The following is a 19,962-nucleotide window of genomic DNA, read 5'->3' on the forward strand; positions in this document are numbered from 1 at the left end:
GTTTGGCAGATACCAAATCTTAAAGCTGATCAGCCATTACTGAGGAGCAGGTAAGGGCAGGGGGAAATGCAACTCCTGGGATCTACCTGTTGAGAGCAAATGAATCATGATCTGTGGAAGAGAACTTCAGATGTGATTACCAGATATGCCCACAGCCATTTTTGGTGTCAAATATTTGTGTAGTGTTCATCACCGCAAAGAACCCTATGTGGATCAGTTAGAGGTGGATGCTGCAAACGGAATGGTTGAGGTACACTGGAAGATGAATACTATCAATAGGGGTCTACCAAATTCACGGTCATGAAAATCAAGTCATTTACCATGAAATCTGGTCTCTGGCTGCACAGTCTTAAGGGCGAGTGGAGAGCAGTGGCTGCTGGCCGGGAACCCAGCTCTGAAGGCAGCACCGCCGCCACCACCAGCAGCACAGAAGTAAGGCTGGCAATGCCATGTCACCCTTATTTCTCTGCTGCTGCTGGTGAGGGAGCTGCCTTCAGAGCTGGGCACCCAGCCAGCAGCTGCCACTTTCCCGCCGCCCAGCTTCAGGCGACACGGCTGCTGGAGTAAGGGTGGCAGTACCATAAGCCCCCTACAACAGGCTTGCAAGGGCCCCCAGTTTGAGAAACACTGCGGAGAAACCCGCTGTAGGATGGTCACGGCATAAACATCTGCGAAATTTGCTATTTATGCCATGACTAACCTGCGAAAAATGTGTGACTTTTGTGATTTAAGCAGACCCCCTAACTATAAATATGGTGTTTAGAATAGGCTCAAGTGATTCTCTAAAATCTTTACTTGTAACACATCTAAAACCATCATACAAAGGGGTGAAAAAGTAATTAATTCTCTCGGTACAGAGCACGTACAAGGAAAATACATAAATAAAGTCGCCTAAGCTCTTAGGGGAATAACTATTCTTACTGTAAGATGTTATCTCAGTTTTACTAATTGGTAAATTGTACTCAAAGTCCTTGGACAGCAATGTAACAGTTTTATTATGCCACAAGGGACTGTTTAAATACAGAATTTCATACAGAGAATATAAAATTCACAGGACACTAGCAAATTCCATTTGTAAATAGTAAGACAGAGTCACCTGAATATGCCTCTATACATTACTATATACCTCTCTCCCCCGTACAGAGACTACTCAGTTAAAATGTGCTCAATAGGAACACAGTTACTTGTAATGAACGGAACTAAGCATCGACACTGTTAATTACACTTGTGACGAAAAATAATCTCGTGACAAGGACTTAAATAAAATATGATTGGTTGCTTAAACGCTGCAAAAATATCATCCCATCCTGTCATGTCTTAATATTGAAATTTATTAGCCATTGGCAGAAGGTAAAGAGATCATGATCTGAGTTTGGTTTAGGACAGTCAATGGGACCAATTTATTTCCCAAGGATTGTGGTGCTCACCTGCTTTCCAGAGGGATCTGGGGGCAGGAGCATCAGCAGTTTCATGCAAGAAATGTAACATATCCACATTTCAAGGCAGATTCTGCTTTCAGGTAAAGGATATGGACCATATAGGTAAGTTCTGTATCTCCAGCAAAGGAAAGGAGTAAAAAAAAAAAAACCACCTTTGTCTTGCTCAAGGAGTTATACACACACGTTGCCAATGGGACATTTCCCCTTAGACAAGAGGATTAAAAAATCGTTTGGTTGTATGGGTGGAGGAAACTGTCAAAGAAGGGGTGCGCACTTTAGTCTTACAGCTACTGGTAATTTTTAATCCATATGATTCAGCTTTATGCTGGGAAAGGGATCCTTTTGAAAAGGCTTTATTTTATAAAGGTGGACATACCTCAGCCATCAGGGGAGAGGAGAATCGGGATGGGACACAAACATGCAGCTCCCGTAGTTTAAGATGCACAGAAGTTTCAGAGTAGGATAGCTCCTTGCATTTGGTCACATCAGACGGTAAACACCTTTCTTTGGCAGGGACATGAGAACAGAACCTTTCCAAAATTAATCATGGGACATGTTCAGTGTTTCTTCTGTATGAGGTTTTTGAAAAAAGGCCCACTGAAGAATCCATTAGAAGTTAAGGAAAGGTTCCTATTATTGCCCCTAACTATTTTGACCTTTATTATTGAAGAGAATATTTTTTAGTACGCATTAAGAATCAATATAAGAACAAAGGCACTAAGAATATCCGCAGTAGCGAACACAGTATGACCTAGCAGATGTTCCATGATGCGGGCGGCCTTTTCTTCCTCTGTTTGTAGCGCAGTAATTCCTCTGGGTCTATTTCCAAAACCTATAAAATCCCAGTGCTATTGCTAGGCAAGTGAAAACAGAAGCTGTAAAAAGAAAGGAAATAATGTAACACTCAATATCGCCTTATGTTACATGCAAGGAATTCATTTTTGCCACAGATAGAAGAATGTATAGAACTCTACATGATATGAGACATTTTAAAAGTGCTTCTAAGTTTCAACCCTTTCAGTACAAAAACTATTTTAGGGATTGGGGCAGTTATGACAAATTTTCATTAAACAATAAAAAAAAATGTTTCAAACCAGGAGAGAGAACTCAGTTAACAATACACATAACTGGTACAATGTCGGGGTAGCTAAGAGCAGAATGTATGAAATCTCAACAACTCTTTCTATATTAGTTGAACCAGAAGTTTAGCAAAGGTTCAGAGAAGGGCAACTAAAATGATCAGGGGTTTGGAACGGGTCCCACATGAGGAGAGATTAAAGAGGTTGGGACTTCTCAGCTTAGAAAAGAGGAGACCAAGGGGGGATATGATAGCAGTATATAAAATCATGAGTGATGTGGAGAAAGTGAATAAGGAAAAGTTATTTATTTGTTCCCATAATATAAGAACTAGGGGCTACCAAATGAAATCAATGGGCAGCAGGTTTAAAACAAATAAAAGGAAGTTCTTCTTCACACAGTGCACAGTCAACCTGTGGATCTCCTTGCCTGAGGAGGTTGTGAAGGCTAGGACTATAACAGGGTTTAAAAGAGAACTAGATATACTCATGGAGATTAAGTCCATTAATGGCTATTAGCCAGGATGGGTAAGGAATGGTGTCCCTAGCCTGTTTGTCAGAGGGTGGAGATGGATGGAAGGAGAGAGATCACTTGATCATTACCTGTTAGGTTCACTCCCTCTGGGGCACCTGGCTTCGTCCACTGTCAGTAGACAGGATACTGGGCTGGATGGACCTTTGGTCTGACTCACTATGGCCATTCTTATGTTAAGATGTTCAGTTCTTATTGTTGGACTTGCTTTCTCACTACCACAATTGTTTGGTTATTTCCCTTTCACCCACCTCCAATTTTGTGTAATTTTCCCTGTCTACAGGCAGATTCATTTGACAATCTCATCTGAGCTCAATTTGTTTTCTTTAAAGCTTACATAAATTACCAAATTGAAAGTATGTTTCTTTGAAAACTTGACTGGGAAGTTTACTGCTGCTGTGGTTAAGGTACGTTGATCGAGGTCAAAATCTCCCTACATATCAGTATGTCCCTGCAATAGAAGTCATAAGCTTTTAAGACTTTTTAGAGCAAGCCAACTCAAACTACCACCACATCAGACCATATGGATACGTGAATATACCACTTCATTCTCTATAGATGAGCTTTAAGACTCAGAACAATTCTTTGGTGGCTGAGAGGGGCCCAGGATGGTTTTCACTGGGGCACCTCTGCAGCAGGGGCTTGCTAACTGTGGCAAGGATGAATGTCCTGGGAAGCAGTTTTTATATCCTGTATTCATGTCCCTCCTATCCCAATTTTGGGCCCAATCGTGATCTCATTGAAGTTGGTGACAAACCCCCTCAAGTGTTCTGCTGACCCATGATTTATGTCAAATAATTCTTTTGTAAATTATGATTAAAGCTAAATAAGAGATGTTCACCAGCAGAACAAATGATCTCTTGACCTCCTTTTGCTTCAATCTTTCCCATCATTTACCAGATCCCTTGCCACACCCGACTTGAGACTAAACTCTTCGGCCTAGAGACCATATCTTTAATTTGTCCTCTTGTGAGGTACATCTATGGTCTTATCTTCATAATTATGTATATACATATACTCATTTTGTTTGCTGCACATGTTTTAATGTGAATGAACTCAGGAACTATGACCAGGCTACCAAAGGAGCTTTCCAAGAACTGAGCTTCCTAAAGCCCGCACTTTGAATCAAATTTTACGTTTCTGAAACACACTACATAATTAATGCCCCTCCCCGCCAACATACCTGCCAAATAACGTATCGTCTCCAGTTTATTCGATTCCATGAGAGTTTTTAAGGAGGCTATTTGTGTATCAATTTTATTACTGATTTCTGCAATAGCACTGTTGGTACTCGAATCCTGAAATACATTACAAGACATGGTATATGTATGGGTCTCATCTCCTGCTCCCTCAACTTAAAAACAACAACAACAACAACAACAAAAAAAACAGACAGCAACACTGTCAGCTATACTACATAAAGAGAAAAATCCATTTAAATGAGAAACCTCAAAACCCTTGTTGAATTAAGATGTGTAGCCTATAAGTGAGCTTACAAGATGAGCAGAGCAGTATGTAATACAACTGAAGAGTGCTTCTGAAAGGAGAATAGCAAAGAAAAAACTAAAATTGAGTTCAACGTGATGTGCATGTCAAATGCCCCAACTAATCTGTCTAGGGGGCACATTCAACATAGACGTATATTTTGATTAACTTTTAAAAAATATTCCCCTCCCCTTCCATGAACTGCCTTATGAATTCAGCTCCATTTTGTCTGCGTCCTGCCCTGACATTGGCAGTAAGAGTCTTCAGAGAAAGGTATAAGAAACCCTACAGCTGACAGTTAAGAAATAATCTGTTCAAAAGAGGAAATTTCTTCCTAACCCCAGTCAGTTTGCAATTGGCTATGCCCAGAAGTTTAAGGGTTTATATCTAATGTTATACTGTCTACCTAGCAGTGACCTTGATTTAGCACATTACACTTCTAACCTTCATTCAGCACAGAGACCCATTTCATAGCTCAAACAGCATATTTAAGACCTTCTACAGAGCAGTTACTGGCTACAAAACATACACGACACATGGCAGGAAGGGAAATAACAGCCATTTATTTTGTCTAGAGAGTTTAATTAATTAATTCCCGCATATTTTACTGTGGAAACATGGTACAGTAAGTCCTGTATCAGTTTAACTGCAATGCTGACCATGTTTAAGCACCTAAATAAAAGTACCCACAAATTCCATTAGAAATGTTATGGATGAAGTGGGAAGTTAGATAGTGCGAATGTGCAAGGCAAAAGAGTGAGGAGTCACAGACCTGAGTGACACGGAGAATGCTAGTGTTGTTAGCAGTCCCAGAGAACTTAGAGAATGGGGAGGGTTTGAGAGAAAAGGTCAGGAGCAGTTTTGGCTGTGTGGAGTTTGATGATCAGACACCAGGGAAGAAACTAAAAAAACAGGCTAAAGATGAAGGACTGAATGAAGGGAGACAAGTCAGGAGTGGAGAGGCAGACCTGTGAACCAACGGTGTACCGATGGGAGGTGCAACCACGTGAGTGACCGAAGCATGAAGAGTGAGAAGGAGGGTAGCCAATGACAGAACACGGTAGAGAGCAGGTTTGAAAATTCTGACCAAGCGTGAAGGACCTAGGTTCCTGATGTTCTTTGAGAGTACAAGTCTTCATTAAAGTAAATATAAACTATATAGAGTTATTTGTGCTATAAATGTTAATACAGAATACAGCTAAAATACAAGAGCACAATAACCAGCATTAACAAGTCATGAATAATGTTTTAAAATTTTATGCAAAGAGTTTATTTCAAAGGAAGCAGATTGGATGCATTAGAACATGATCCAGTTTATGATATTCATACTTGTACATGTATATATGAGTATTTTAATGTGTGCTTAAGAAACACAGGTTTAAGTCACGTGGTATCTTTCATTTCTTGTACAGACAAAATCCTGCTAACTCCAGTCAGAATTGTGGGTACATGAGGAAGGCAGGACTGGGTCCATAATATAAAACTGTCAATTATTACTACAGAACAGCTCTTACTCACTTTTTTATGAAACTCTGTAGTTGCTTCCATTAGATTCTTTTCCTGATCTGTGAACTACAGATTAAGAAGAAGGGAGAAATTACAATCTCAGTAATGGAATATGGCAAACAATTGATATAGACATCTTTTAAAAACAAATAGCTTACCATATCTGTCACTCTGCTCCTTTCCAGATTTATGTCCAGCTTATTATCAGCTCTGATTTTACTGGTTTCATTCTTCAAAACAAGCAAAGATAAAATAAACTAATTACACACTTCCCTGAATATTACACTCTATAATGTAATATAGTACTTGCTGTTTACTTACCATTAGCTGCTGTTTAACTTGATCCAACTCAATTTTCATTTTCTAGGTACAAAGAAAAAAAAGACCATTTTACAGAATTAGTAAATGACTAACCATTTTAGTTGGATAGTCAGATCATTGCTATCACATATTTGTTAAACTGACTGAATTGGATCACTGTCTGTCTCAGATCAGACATGCCAATATTAGTCAAACTTCTAATATCAATTATGTCTGATATCTAGATCTATTTGAAATTTGATAAAACCAAGTGGATCAATGTCTATGGATAGTGCACTTAAGCATCTTGTCATTCTGAATGGTGACTCATATGTCCTAAGAATAGTGGAAATACATCCATGAATATACAAAATGCTCTCAGGAAAAGGAAAGTGAAGTAAAAACATCTAAATCACACAGTTTTGTTGAATTCTGTGTCTCAAAGACCTACACACTTTTCCAGCATTAAATAATGGTAAAGGCCTTAAATGAAAGTACATCAGACCATTCAGGGATTTAAACATGGGTTTGTTTTCTTCTGCGGGAATTATGTGAATCTGTATCCCAAATTCACGTTTATATGAACACAACACATGCCACTTACAAGGCAGAGTCACAGACAGATTGTTAATTTTTAAAGGACAAGAAAACTAAGCTTTCAGTACTGGTGAAAGTATCAGTGCTTGCTTATATCTAAATAGTTTGTTCCAAAAGAATACTTCTCAACATATTTTGCAATTTATCTGTTCAGTTACAAAGATTCAGTAGTACCTCATTTTCTGCTCTCAGGTTTGCAAATTCACTTTTCTCTAGGATTACCATATCTTTCCGAATAGAGTCCAAATGCGCCATTATCTGCTGCAGAGTTATTTCCTAGGAAATAATACAGTAATCACTCAGAACTGCTAAGACCTTTACAAGCATTGCATTTCAACAGGAAGAAAGAGAGATGCTTAGGTCACAGAAAGCAAAGTCTTGATGTGCATGAAATCATTAACTGGTGACTGTCAAGCATAAAATAAAACAAAAAAATAAAAGTCATACAGTAACAGACAATGAAAAGCTGGAGTTTGTTCGAGGGATTCAGAACCATTACTTTTGCTGTTTTATAGAACAATTCTAAAACTAAGGTAGAAAAGCCACAGGTATTTGGTCCACACAGTTGGTCAATAAAATAGACCAGAATTCCCTGGTTGAACCTTCAGTCACCACTTACTTTTGATGCCCGTATGAAATGTGCTGATGGTCTCAGTCCAGTTCCTAGTGGACACCATCATATTTAGCACTAATGAGTCCTCCTTGCTATAAGGGTTGGCTGAGAGGCCAAGGACTGAATGGTTATGGATACCAAATTGCCCTCTCACCCCAATGTGATGAGCACATTGGCAAGGCATTGTGGGAAATCTCACTGACTTACCTATTGTGTGGACAGAGTTCAGCTTCCAGCACTGCTAAGCTGCCACTTTCACAAGCACTAAATTCACTTCAACTTAGAATTTAAAAAAATAATAGGAACCCTTAGATTTGAAGTGAGCAAAAAACCTAATTGACCCCAGGTTCTTATGATACTTAAAGGTCCTAGACAGTTTTATCATACTGTTCCTTTAAATGTTAGTGACATGGAATTATGCGGGAGCCTGCTTTTGAGGCTACTGGGCTTAGTGAGAAGGAAAATGCCCAGCCCCAATTCAGGATTCAAGGGAGTTAGTACTCCTGAATTCCATTTCAAAATTACAGTAGAACCTCAGAGTTATGAACTGACCAGTCAACCATACACCTCATTTGGAACTGGAAGTACACAATCAGGCAGCAGCAGCAGCGAGAGAGAGAGAGAGAGAGAGAGAGAGACACACACACACACACACACACACACACACACAAATGATAATAAAAAAAGAGCAAATACAGTACTGTGCTAAATGTAAACTACTAAAAAAATAAAGGGAAAGCAGCATTTTTCTTCTGCATAGTATATTAAGTCAATGTTCAGTTGTAAACTTGTGAAAGAACAACCATAACGTTTTGTTCAGAGTCCCAAACATTTCAGAGGTATGAACAACCTCCATTCCCAAGCTGTTCGTAGTTCTGAGGTTCTACTGTACCTACAGTTTAGCCTGAGCCCACTCCCATTGAAGCCAATGGAAAAATCAGGTCTGATCCCTACTGTGTTGAATACACACACAGTGTTAGTTTTTTTACAATTCCTTACAGTACTTTGACTGTGCTTATGTTTGGATCTATTATCTCCACACACCAAGTTAAAAAAAAATTTAAATTCTGAGGCTGAATAGAACATTCACTAAGCTACACCACATTGTTACAAGGAAGCTACATTTGGGATCTAGGTGTTAGGCAATGGACATTTATGCTTCTTTAGACACAGCAGGGTCTCAAAGCCAGTAGGGTTTCCATATTAAATGAAAAGATTAACACAAGTTCCTGGGTTCTCCTCACTGCCATAATTTAGTTATCACGGTAAAAGTTCTCAAAAATTAACTAAGGGAAAAAAATCTGTTGGCAATAAAACTCCATGGCTTAATAATGGAGAAGTAATTTGTGCTTAATAGAATATTCTCACTGAACATAAGTGGTACATAATTCTCAGCCTAGTGTCTTCTTGATTAATTAAACTATTATTTTGTATCAGAGTCTAGTTACACTGGCCCAATTGTCTACTGCCCAAAGAAAGGAAAATTCTTAGATCCCTTCAATTTCACACATTTGTTATGATTAAATTAATTATCCTCCCCCGTACACCCAGACACACCAAATTATTTTACTGGCTAACTACAATCACATAATTTTACAAGAACTAGCTTGAACCTACAAGTGGAAGAAGACAATCAATATTATTCTTTGCATGAAGCATCAGTGTATGTTTGAACTGTATAACAGACCAGTTCCATGAACCAAATATGCAGAAAGAGTCAAGATCATCATGAACCAGTTTTGGTGGTTTTTAATTTAGCAACAAGAAACCAACCAATGCTGTAAATCTATGCTGCTGTTAAATAAAAGACACAGGCTACTTTTCCCCTACTTAAAGCATCCATATCATGATTAACAATCAGGATAATCTTCCTTGAAATTCACTTCCTGTCCTAAACTGTGGTGCAGTGTTGCTGTGTTGTTAAACAGTTGCTGTCTCACCCCACAGGCTGCCTTTCAGTAGCAGATGAAGTGATCCCTGCATAGCATTTGTAGATCATTCTTACTTTTGGAAAGAAATAACTTTTGGTTCTTATGGGATGAAAGGTGCTGTAGTAAATGCAAGATATCACTTATCCCTCTCTAATTTAAGCTCAGTTAGGATTTTAGGACAATCTGCCTCAGTAAAGTATCCACTATACTAGTAGTATCACTAAAATGTATAAACTACTATATTTTATAAAGCACCATTTGTGTTTATGATGCTTCATGGACAGATAAAATGACAAGGATACAACAAATCATTGATTTGTTACCTGCTGAGCTTGGGTCACCATATCCTTATAGACTGTGTCTAGGCTAACATTTGACAAAGTTGTTAACGCTGATACAATGGTCTCTGCTTGTTCTTTACCAAAACCTGGAAGACAGTTGAAGGATGACAGGTTAAGATGAAATGAAAAATTGTATGGAGAGGCAAGCAAAAGCTACACAATAAGCATAAAGCTCAGTATGCTAGTGCAAAGGTAAATTACAGGTCACACTGCCAGTGACATGATGGATTCAACCACCAAGCTACCAAAACTTTTAACATCACTAACTTTTCAAAATTCTGAACTTTTGCAGCTTTGAATCTGAAGTGCATCCATTATATTTTGAACATACAAAAAACAATGACCTTTCTGCAGGTGCCACATGCAATAGGAGCATAATCTGCAACCTGTTCAACTGCCATGGGCTATTTAGTTTTTTCTAATGTATAGTATTTTCTCACAAATACTATTTAAAAAACCAAGTTTATCCTTTGCTACAGACTGTGCATCCTAGGGGGGGAAAAAGAATGAAATTAATAAGGGAATGCTACATAAACTGAAATTGCTTCACATTCTTTGGGGCAAATTCAGACTGGGCATACGCATTAGAAACACTGTTGACTTCAAGAACATTGCACCCATTTACACCAGATCAAAATTGGACCATTAGGACTTCTACTTACCAGTGCTAATATTTGTGTGTAGTCTGGTACGGTTCTAAAGCTTTAGCTTCCCCGGAGTCTCAATTATATTTTTAAAAAACTAGCTAATTTTTCTAACTACCAGCCCAATCCACACCCAAGCTGCATGGAAGTTCTGAGAATGTCATGAAATCTATTTGTACTGTAAATACTTTACACTGGAAGGAGGCTGGACTCAATAGGTCTCTTCCCTCCTCTAATGCTGATGACCTCTATGTTTACAGCTTGATCACTGTAATACCTGTTTTTTTATGTAAGACAAAACCATATCAAAGATGAGACAAATGAACATGTTTGAATCCCCAACACTGCACTATCATACTAGTGTATGAGAAATGGATTGTTTAAAAACAAGCAAACAAAAAAACAAACTGTTTCTATGTTGTTCAAGCTGAGTGAAATGAAAAAATGTAAACCAAAAGGAAGTGGGGGAAATGTCAGTTAGATTTTTAAAAAAATTCAATTTCAATAAATTAATGGTTTATTAGTAACTGGTAGAATGAATCTATATTTTAACATGACTATCACAGTTATTCTTCATATTTTAGTGATACTTTACAGTTACAGAGTGCATTAAGTTTCTCTGATGGAAGGCACTATATATAAGCTACCACAATCCTACAAGGTAAGTAAATGTTACCTTACTGAGTTTATTTTTATGGCCGTATAGACAACAATCTACATGGGATGCTTCCATTTACACTGTAGCAGCTACAAACAGACATGCATGACAAATAGGAACCCCTTAATACTTTTGGGAAAGTAGCAGTATGATTTCACTTGAGATACTAAATAAGTATTGCTCACCATGAACTTCCAGCTCCCGTACCAATGCGTGGGTATCAAAGGTTAATTTTCTCTGTTCCAGTGGGGTTATTTCAACTCTTCTCATGTCATACGACTTCACAGGGGCTGTGGCAGCAAAACCTGAAAATGGCAAGAAGCTATTAAGAAGCTGTTTACTCATTCGTTTCCTTGTTAATTTTATCCTGGAATGCAATAACATTAAAGAGTTTTTGCTGCATAATCTTTCATTGTGGAAAGGAGGACCCCAGCACACTAATATGTGTACAACAAAGAGTGTTGGTCCTCCTTCAATAGCTTGATTATAAAGCAGAGGGAAATAGTCAGTCTAACCAGCATTTTTTCCTGCCCCTAAATGTTCTAAAACTCATCATCGTTCTCAATGTCTTTACAAATGTTTGCTCCATCCCTAGAACCCAAACAACAATCCCAAATTCAGGTATCCAAGGTAGAGACTTGTGCTACAGCCAAGACTCTGGGTATACCAAAGGTCAAAATACTGTGATTGAATAACTTGATGATTATCAGTAATGTATTAACTATTAAAAGGAAGGTATTTAAATTATGTTTCTACTTTTAAAAGTGTAACTGTTCTAATGTAGCCAACAAGAAAGGGGATGTACAACCAGCATCGTTCTGAGGGCCCTCTGTCAGAAAACTACACAACCACCAGCTGCATTCTTCACACCAACTTCTTCCCCAGCACCCTATCAGCAAAGGGATTGCATCTTCTAGTGACACACAAAACGGGGGTGCTATGTCAATAAATCACCAATAATTACGTAGTGCCAGTGCTTGGGAAGAATTTACTGGTTTACCAACTAACCAATTAGGCAACAGATTTTGACACATGATTTTAACACCTAATATATTACAAATTTGTTGAGTTAAAGACTATTGATTTTACTGTGTGAAAGATGACATCCCAGAGGATATAAAGAACTGGGATTTGAAGTTTTAACAGTTCTTGTGATTTACCTATGCCTGCATCTCTAATTTCCTACAAGTTCTTTCACTCCTCTGTGCATCTCATTCTCCAAACTGTTCCAAATAGCTCTGTCCCGGCCGGCCCTACTTCTTCCCCAAAACTGGGCATTTGTACCAGCTGCAAGGCAGAGCAGAGAGTGGAGGCTGCTACCTGGGCATCAGCTGAAGGCAGCACTGCCCGTCAGCAAGAAAGTGGAGAAATTTGCTGGCTTCAGAGCTAACCCCTGGGCAGTGCAGAGCTGGGGCGGGGCGATCAGCCTCAGCCATGGGAGGCATGGAGCTCGGGGAGGGGAAGATCAGCATCGGCTGTGGGCAGCAGCCCCAGCAGCAGGTGGCATGAGGATTGGGGGTCAGCCCCAACCCCAGGCAGCACGGGGGTTGGGGGTCAGTCTATTAATTATACAGGCCTATCTCACTCAGTCCCCTCTGATCTTGCAGTGCTTTTTTTCTTGACCAGGACTGAACATGGAAAAAAAACAACAACAACCCAAACTATTAAGAGAATGTTAAGGTTGCAAAGTCAAGCACTCAAAAGTTAGGAAAGGTCAGAATTAAGGTTGCCCGTGTGCATTATGATAAAGACTGTGTGATCGCATACTATTTTTGCCACAGAACCCCTGCACAAGCCCTCACTCTCTATCTCCTCGCATCCCAGCTCCAGCTAAATCTTGCTAATTCTTTCTGCACAACAGCTCCAAGATACAGCCTTTCCTATCCACCCACACAGCTAAAAACCTCACCCAGGCTCTCAGTTCACATCACCATTACTGCAACATCCTCTTTGCTGGTCTTGACGTTCTTGCCCTGCTTGTAGCCATTCAAAATGTTCCTATGAAGATCATTTCCCTAGCTCCCCACACTGAGTACTTCACCCCTCTCTCTCTTTGCCTCCCTCCAGTAGCTCCCTCTTCTCTATCATTTCAAATGTAAGCTATTTACTTTCACTTTAAAGGCTTGTCAGGGGAATTCTGTAACCTCCCTTAGAAGCCTATTCCAGAGCTTAATTATCCTTATAGTTGAAAAGTTTTTTTCCCTAACATCTAACCAGAATCTCTCTTGCTGCAGATCAAGCTCATTACTTCTTGTGGACATAGAGAATAATTGATCATCATCTTCTTTATAACAGTCTCTAACATATTTGAAATCTGTTATTGTTTTGTCTTCCTTTGTCAAGACTAAACATGCTCATTTTAGTCTTTCCTCAAAGGTCTGGTTTCTAAATCTTTCATCATTTCTGTAGCTCTCTTCTGGACTCTCTATTTTGTCCACATTTTTCTTAAAGTATGGCATACAAAACTGGACACAGTATTCCAGCTGAGACCTTACCTACAACACTCCTGTTAATATGGCCCAGAATACTGACCTTTTTTGCAGCTACATCATATTGTTGGTGCACATTCAATTTGTGATTTTTCACTACAACTTGCAGATCCTTTTTAGCGGTACTACCAATTAGCCAGTTATAATCCATTCTGTAGTTGATTTGTCCTTCCTAAGTGTAGTACTTTGCATTTATCTTTATGGAATTTCATCTTGTTGAATTCAGATCAATTCCCGAGTTTGTCAAAGTAATTTTGAATTCTAACCCTGTCCTCCAACATGCTTGCACATCACCCCACATGCCACTTATCAATTCTCATACACTACTGACCTCTCGACTCCCACCTCTGTCTCCCAGTAAGCCCAGTCTTCTCGGTCAACCACTTATATTTTCAAATGAGCACTTTCCTGCTTTCTCACTCAGTACCCCTCATGTCTACAAGGAAAGTCCCATAAAAATCTGCAAATCCAACTCATTGTCCTCCTTCAAATCCCTTCTTTGCTGTGATGCCACCAAACCCCCCCCCCCACCTAGACTGCAGTTTGACACAGGGTGGGCAGTGACGGCTGCCAATCATGCTGACCCCCCCAGTATTATCTCAGAGTGTGTCTTCACTACCAATTTTAAAGCTCTTTAACGGGGCTGTGTAGTCACGGCACCAGAGCGCTCTCCCAGCGTTGTAAAGCACCCACCCCCACGAGGGGAGTGGCTACCTGGTGCACTGTCCACACTGCCACTTCACAGCGCCGAAACGGGCATCGCTCAGGGCGGTGTTTTTTCACACCCGAGCGAGATCGTTTCAGCGCTGTAAAGTGGCAGTGTAAAGGCCTCGCTGTGCACCCCCCCGCCCCCAATCTCCTATTGGCTCTTACCTTAGATTTGGACCCCAAGCTCTCCGGGGGAGGGGCTGGGTTTTCTGTTCTTTGGTACAGCGCCTAGCACCCTGCTGGGGCCCTGGTCCGTGGCGGGGGAGCCCCTTGGCACGGAGCTAAACAGTGACACCGGGGGGGAGGGGCTATGAGCTCACCCAGCTGGGTACTGACACCCCCCCCCCCCGGGGCGCACCGCCCAGAGTGGGGGCGAGTCCATCCCCCTCGGTGGGGCAGATGATGGGGGGGGGGGTCCCTCACCGCGGGGGCGGGCAGAGGCGCCTCTCACCTCTCCTGGGGGCCGGCACCGCAGCGCCCAAGAGCGCGCCCGGCCGCGAGCCGCCCCCCGAGGCCAGGAGCCTCCGGCCCAGCCCGCTGCCCCTCATCCGCCTCCTCCGCCGCGCGGGCAGCAGCGCCAGGGACAGTCTCCCGCCGGCGGCGGCGGCGGCCCAGCTCTTCCGGCGGGCGCCCCGGTGCGCTCTGGGAATTGTAGTCTCGTGGGGCCGCCCTGCTCGCGGGGCGCTGCAGCCCGCGGCGCCCTCGTGTGGCCACACGCGCACACACTTCCACTCGGAATCACCCCCCCTTGCGTGCACACACCCACACGTTTTCACACTCATTCACTCGCATGCACACACAATACACACCCCTGCATGCACAGATCCCCCCTACCTCCACTGGTATGCACACCCCTTTGCATGCACACACCCACACGAGCACACACTTGCATTCATAATCACCCCCTCGCGTGCACCCACCCACACGTTTTCACACTCATGCACTCACATGCACACACAATACACACCCCTGCATGCACAGATCCCCCCTACCTCCACTGGTATGCACACCCCTTTGCATGCCCACACCCACACACTTTCCCACTCATTCACTCGTATGCACACACTTGTGCAAAGGGCAATACCCACACTGACGCGCTCACACACTGGTAGATGCACAGCCACTTGCACACATGTAATTGTTTAGTTATGGTGCTGCCTCCCTTGTGAATCTTTACATGGTCTCCCAGACACCGACTTCTGGAGCAGGTAAGAATTTTAAATGGAGTCAAACAGAGCTCAGTACTTGGCACCTACCTAGATACTTATGGGTCTCTCTCTGAAGGGTCTGGCTGCAGGGAGCTAGAGACTGGATACCTGAGGGTGAAGTAGGGCTGGGGACAGGCTGAGGAGCGGAGGAACTCCAGCCTGGAAAGCCCCAGGCTGCGGCCTAGTGAAGGGCTAACAGGTACTGGGGGTTGCAGGGCTCCGATACGACTGGCAGCTCCTTTATCTCGATCCGAGGGGCCTTCCGCGAGACCTCTCTGGGCAGCCGGTCTTCTACCAGGACCTCCTCCGGACCTGGAAGCTGTTCTCTGCGACCAGGTCCGTGGCGGCCACCGAGGGGGCAGATCTCCTCGCGGAGCCCCTGCTACACAACCCCCAGCTCCGTGTGCAGGTGGCGGAGTCCCCCGCGGTGCGCCAGAGGTTGGTCCTGGCAGAAGCTACCAGGGTCGGAGACCTCCTGGACTACGACCGGGGAGACTGGCTGGATCCCCTGACGCTCGCTCAGCGTATGGGGCTCTCCAGACTTTGTACTCCCCGGCGCGTACTACAGGAGGTGAAGGCCGCTTTGCCGCCCGCTGCTCGGGCTTACCTCGACCGGGTCCTGCGTGAGGGCACGCCCCGCCCATCCCCCACCCCGAGCCCTCCGGACCTCTTCATCGGGCCCCTTCCCCGTGGACCCGACCACCCCCCCCCCGCCCCTTCTCCGCAAGCCGGCTGCATGATCTGCAGCCGGTCCGTTTCCAAACCGCGCCAAGGAAGCATCTCTACGCGCTCGTGCTCCACACCCTTCACTGCCTCACCCTCGTGTCCCGCCCCGACACCAAGTGGCGGGACCTCCTGCCACCTCTGGAGGGTGAGGAGCCCCGGTGGGCCAGCCTGTACTCCACCCTGGTCCCGAGACCCGTCAGGGATATCAGTTGGCGGCTCCTCCATGGGGCCGTGAGCACGGGCGTGTACTTGGCGCGGTTTACCCCTGTCCCAGACACCTGCCCCTTCTGCGGCGTGAGGGAGACCCTGGCACACGTTTACGTAGAGTGCGCCAGGCTGCAGCCCCTATACCGGCTCCTCACCAACATCCTATTGCGTTTCTGGCTGCACTTTTCCCCCCACCTGCTTCTCCATGCACTCCCTATCCGTGGCCCCACGAAGTCGCGGGACCTCCTGGTCAACCTCCTCCTCGCCCTGGCTAAGATGGCCATCTACGTGACCAGGGAGAGGCAGTTGGCCAGTGGAGACTCCTGCGACTGTGGGGCTTGTTTCCGATCCTTAGTCCGTTCACGTCTCCGAGCGGAGTTCCTCCGGGCGGCGTCCGCTGGCTCCCTTGATGCCTTCGAGGAGCAGTGGGCGCTGTCTGGGGTTCTCTGCTCGGTGTCCCAGTCAGGCTCCCTTCTTATGACCCTTTGACCGCACTCCTGTCCCTGTTCTTTTATTAGTTGTCCCCCGCAATTAGTGGGTTTCTGAGGTCCTGTGGAACCGCCCCTTAGGCTGGGGGGAGATCCGTTAGCATGGGGCGGGCTTTGCCCGCCCCGTTTCCCGGAAACCCAATAGATACTTATGGGGATGGCTTTGCAGAGAGGGAATCAAATGGAGAGAGGTCTTCCTACAGATCAGGTGAGAAGCTTATCTCTTATTTACGAACTGCTGTGATGTATGGAATCACAGCTCATCTTAAACAAGAAAACTCTACACAGACACTTAAGGAACAGGCTTCCACGCTGCTCCAGTTCAGTGTGATCTAGCTTTGTTTACCATCAGTGGCCACACTGTGCCTGGAACGCTGTACAGCAGACAGAGACATCTAGTGGGTGAATTATTTAACTTCAAGCAAATATCATTTCATTAACTCCTTCAGTTTCTCAGTATTGATATGTAAGCAGACTCAGGATGAACTCTACCCTGACATCTGGTGGTGAATTATGGTGAGTGTGGAAAAGAATTTCAGAGGCTGATCGTGTTTGCATAGGCACACCCACTCCGCCTAGCATAGCCCACGGCAGCCTAAAATGGTTACAGTCACAGCTGTGGGATCCCCAACTTCTTTGTTATTGGGTCAGGAGGAATAAAGTGTTGTCACCCTGATTAAGTAAATGAGGAGCTATGAAACTGTTTTATGATAAAGGGTTTCACTATCAACTAAATAGCACTTGCTAGACAAGGGACATGGGTTCCAAAATCCAGTGACTTGAGAGAGGCTGGGGATAGGTATCTGTATCTGGTGATGTGGGTGTTTTGTGTGAGCCTGAAACACTAGTTCCACCTACTCCTGTTGAATATCAAAGTTGATTTTTGATTCCCTTAAGAATCTAGATACAGGTTACTGAGGTGAATTCACTATGGGCTAATAGTGCACTAGCCCTGGGGCTCCCCTACTGTGAGCTGAAATCACTAAAGAACTGGAATTGCTGAGCTGAGAACACTGAGTACTGTGCTAACTAATGGGGGAGCCTGAAGCTATACTGTGAAGCAGAGCAGCTGGCAGAGTGGAGTGGAGCAGTTTGTGGAGCCATGGAGAGAGTGGAGCTGAGCAGTTTGTGGGGATGGCTGGAGCGGATCACGGGATGGCTGGTGGAGCAAAGCAGCTGGCAGAGCGGGGCGGAGCAGTTTGTGAGGACGGCTGGAGGAGCAGAGTGGAGTGGCTGGTAGAGCGGAGCAGTTCGTGGAGAAGGTGGAAGCAGAACCCCATGGAGAGGCAGGGCAGTTGGCCCCGGACCACATAAGATGGCCCTTTCTACCCAGGCTGGGGGCAGGGGGTGGGGGATCTCTGCAGATAGACTCTCAAACTCTGGGGCTGCACTGACCCGGGACAGAGACTTTTGGATTGTGGGACTGTCATAAACACAGGGACTTTTGGGACTGTGGGTGATCTTTGAGTTGCTGGACTCTAGGGACATTTGGGGTTTTGGACTTTGGAGTCTTGGGCTGATTTGGGGGTTGCTGGACTCAAGAGCCCAGGGAAAAGGACACGGCTCAATTTCCTGGGGTGGGTCTTTGCTCATGGTTTGGTCTATGAACTCTAGTTGAGGTGTTTTCCCAATTTAATGCTTGTTGTTTATCTCATGTAATTAAACCTTTTCTGCTACACCGAGACTCTGTGCTTGCGAGAGGGGAAGTATTGCCTCTTCAAGGCACCCAGAGGTGTGTGTGAGATTTTCCCAGCTCACTGGGTGGGGGCTCGAGCTGGTTTTGCATTACGCTGTAGGGAAGGGACCCCTATGTATTGAACCTGGCCCTTGCTGCTATCAATTCGGCCTGGCAGAAGGGTTACAGACAGTTTAATTGCCAATAGTCCCTGCTATAGCATCACTCCTGTTCCTGCCAGGAAGCCAGACACACATTGCTGCTCTCCTACTTTGCATGAAATCGGTAGCTGTTTCTCAGCTTTCAGTCATGCAAATTGTGGTGTGAGGAGATGAAATCTTTGCCCCTTTAATGAATACACATAACTCTCTCTGTCTCCACCAATCAGTGCAAGCCACACCATTTTTGCACATTAAGTTACAGCAACAATGAATATTAGAAGGATTTAAGAACATGCTTACACGTTTTCTGCTCATATGCTCTCCATTCCTGGAGTTAGTTTCTTCCCTGATCACTTAGAAGGCATGATGGTTGTCTACATGTTGTCTGCTTCTGACCCAATAAAGAGTCTCTTTAGCTTGGCTAAGGTTTTCATATACTCAAAGCAGCTGGATTTTGCTCTGAGTTACAATAGAATAAATCTGGAATAACTGCATTTAAGTCAGTGGAGTTATTCCTGATTTATGCCAGTGCTATGTGACTTTACAGTCTGTGTAAAATATCATCAGGGAACAATGGTTAAGAAATCAGTATAAACAATATCAATTAAAATTCCAAACAGAATAAAAGGAATAGATGCTAAAAGCGAGGAAAGCTTCATATGGTCCTGGCTTGGTATTAAACACATGGAAAAGAATATTCACACATTCACCCACCTCAGTGAGTTTGTTCCATGAGCTCAGATATCAACATTGCTATGAAAGAGCCTTGAACTGGGTAAAAGTTTGGTGCCGCATTGTGGTATCCAGCACTGCCATGCAGGCTTTGAACTTGATTTTGATCTCTCCCGACCACGTGTGCAACCATGGCGTATCCTGTGGAAGCTCATGAGAATGGTGGTGGAACAATCTGGCTAGGAGCACCGATGTGCCTGTTTTGGACTCACTGAGATGCACAGCAAATAGAAGAGAACTAACACAGGGGTCGGCAACCTTTCAGAAGCAGCGTGCTGAGTCTTCATTTATTCACTCTCATTTAAGGTTTTGCGGGTGCCAGTAATACATTTTAACGTTTTTAGAAGGTCTCTTTCTATAAGTCTAGAATTTATAACTAAACTATTGTTGTATGTAAAGTAAATAAGGTTTTTAAAACGTTTAAGAAGCTTCATTTAAAATTAAAT

The 19,962-nt window shown here is 43.6% G+C and overlaps 1 protein-coding gene across 2 annotated transcripts; it reads right to left on the minus strand.

Annotated features, from left to right (window-relative positions):
- Window positions 1-974: 974 nt before the first annotated feature.
- Window positions 975-14,945, minus strand: CCDC90B (coiled-coil domain containing 90B). Of its 2 annotated transcripts, none has more exons than XM_039541249.1 (9): window positions 14,771-14,945; window positions 11,308-11,427; window positions 9,803-9,906; window positions 7,110-7,211; window positions 6,360-6,401; window positions 6,197-6,268; window positions 6,051-6,104; window positions 4,231-4,345; window positions 975-2,314 (listed from the first exon to the last, which is right to left on the minus strand). In XM_039541249.1, exons 1-9 carry the CDS (start codon window positions 14,865-14,867, stop codon window positions 2,259-2,261), a joined length of 762 nt encoding a protein of 253 aa, XP_039397183.1. In that variant the 5' UTR covers window positions 14,868-14,945; the 3' UTR covers window positions 975-2,258. The 2 variants fall into 2 exon arrangements, with proteins under 2 accessions (XP_039397183.1, XP_039397189.1); XM_039541255.1 differs by lacking the exon at window positions 14,771-14,945 and adding an exon at window positions 14,485-14,613.
- Between the last annotated feature and the right edge of the window lie 5,017 nt (window positions 14,946-19,962).

The sequence above is a fragment of the Mauremys reevesii genome, linkage group 1 (assembly GCF_016161935.1).
Source record: "Mauremys reevesii isolate NIE-2019 linkage group 1, ASM1616193v1, whole genome shotgun sequence".
Classification (NCBI taxonomy): Eukaryota; Metazoa; Chordata; order Testudines; family Geoemydidae; genus Mauremys; species Mauremys reevesii.

Coding starts and splice junctions, on each gene's coding strand:
- CCDC90B (XM_039541249.1), bottom strand. CDS start 14,867: ATGAGGGGCAGCGGGCTGGGCCGGAGGCTCCTGGCCTCGGGGGGCGGC. Junction 11,428..14,770: donor GGTGCCGGCCCCCAGGAGAG/GTGAGAGGCGCC, acceptor TGCCATTTTCAG/GTTTTGCTGCCACAGCCCCT. Junction 6,269..6,359: donor AAGTTAAACAGCAGCTAATG/GTAAGTAAACAG, acceptor CTTGTTTTGAAG/AATGAAACCAGTAAAATCAG.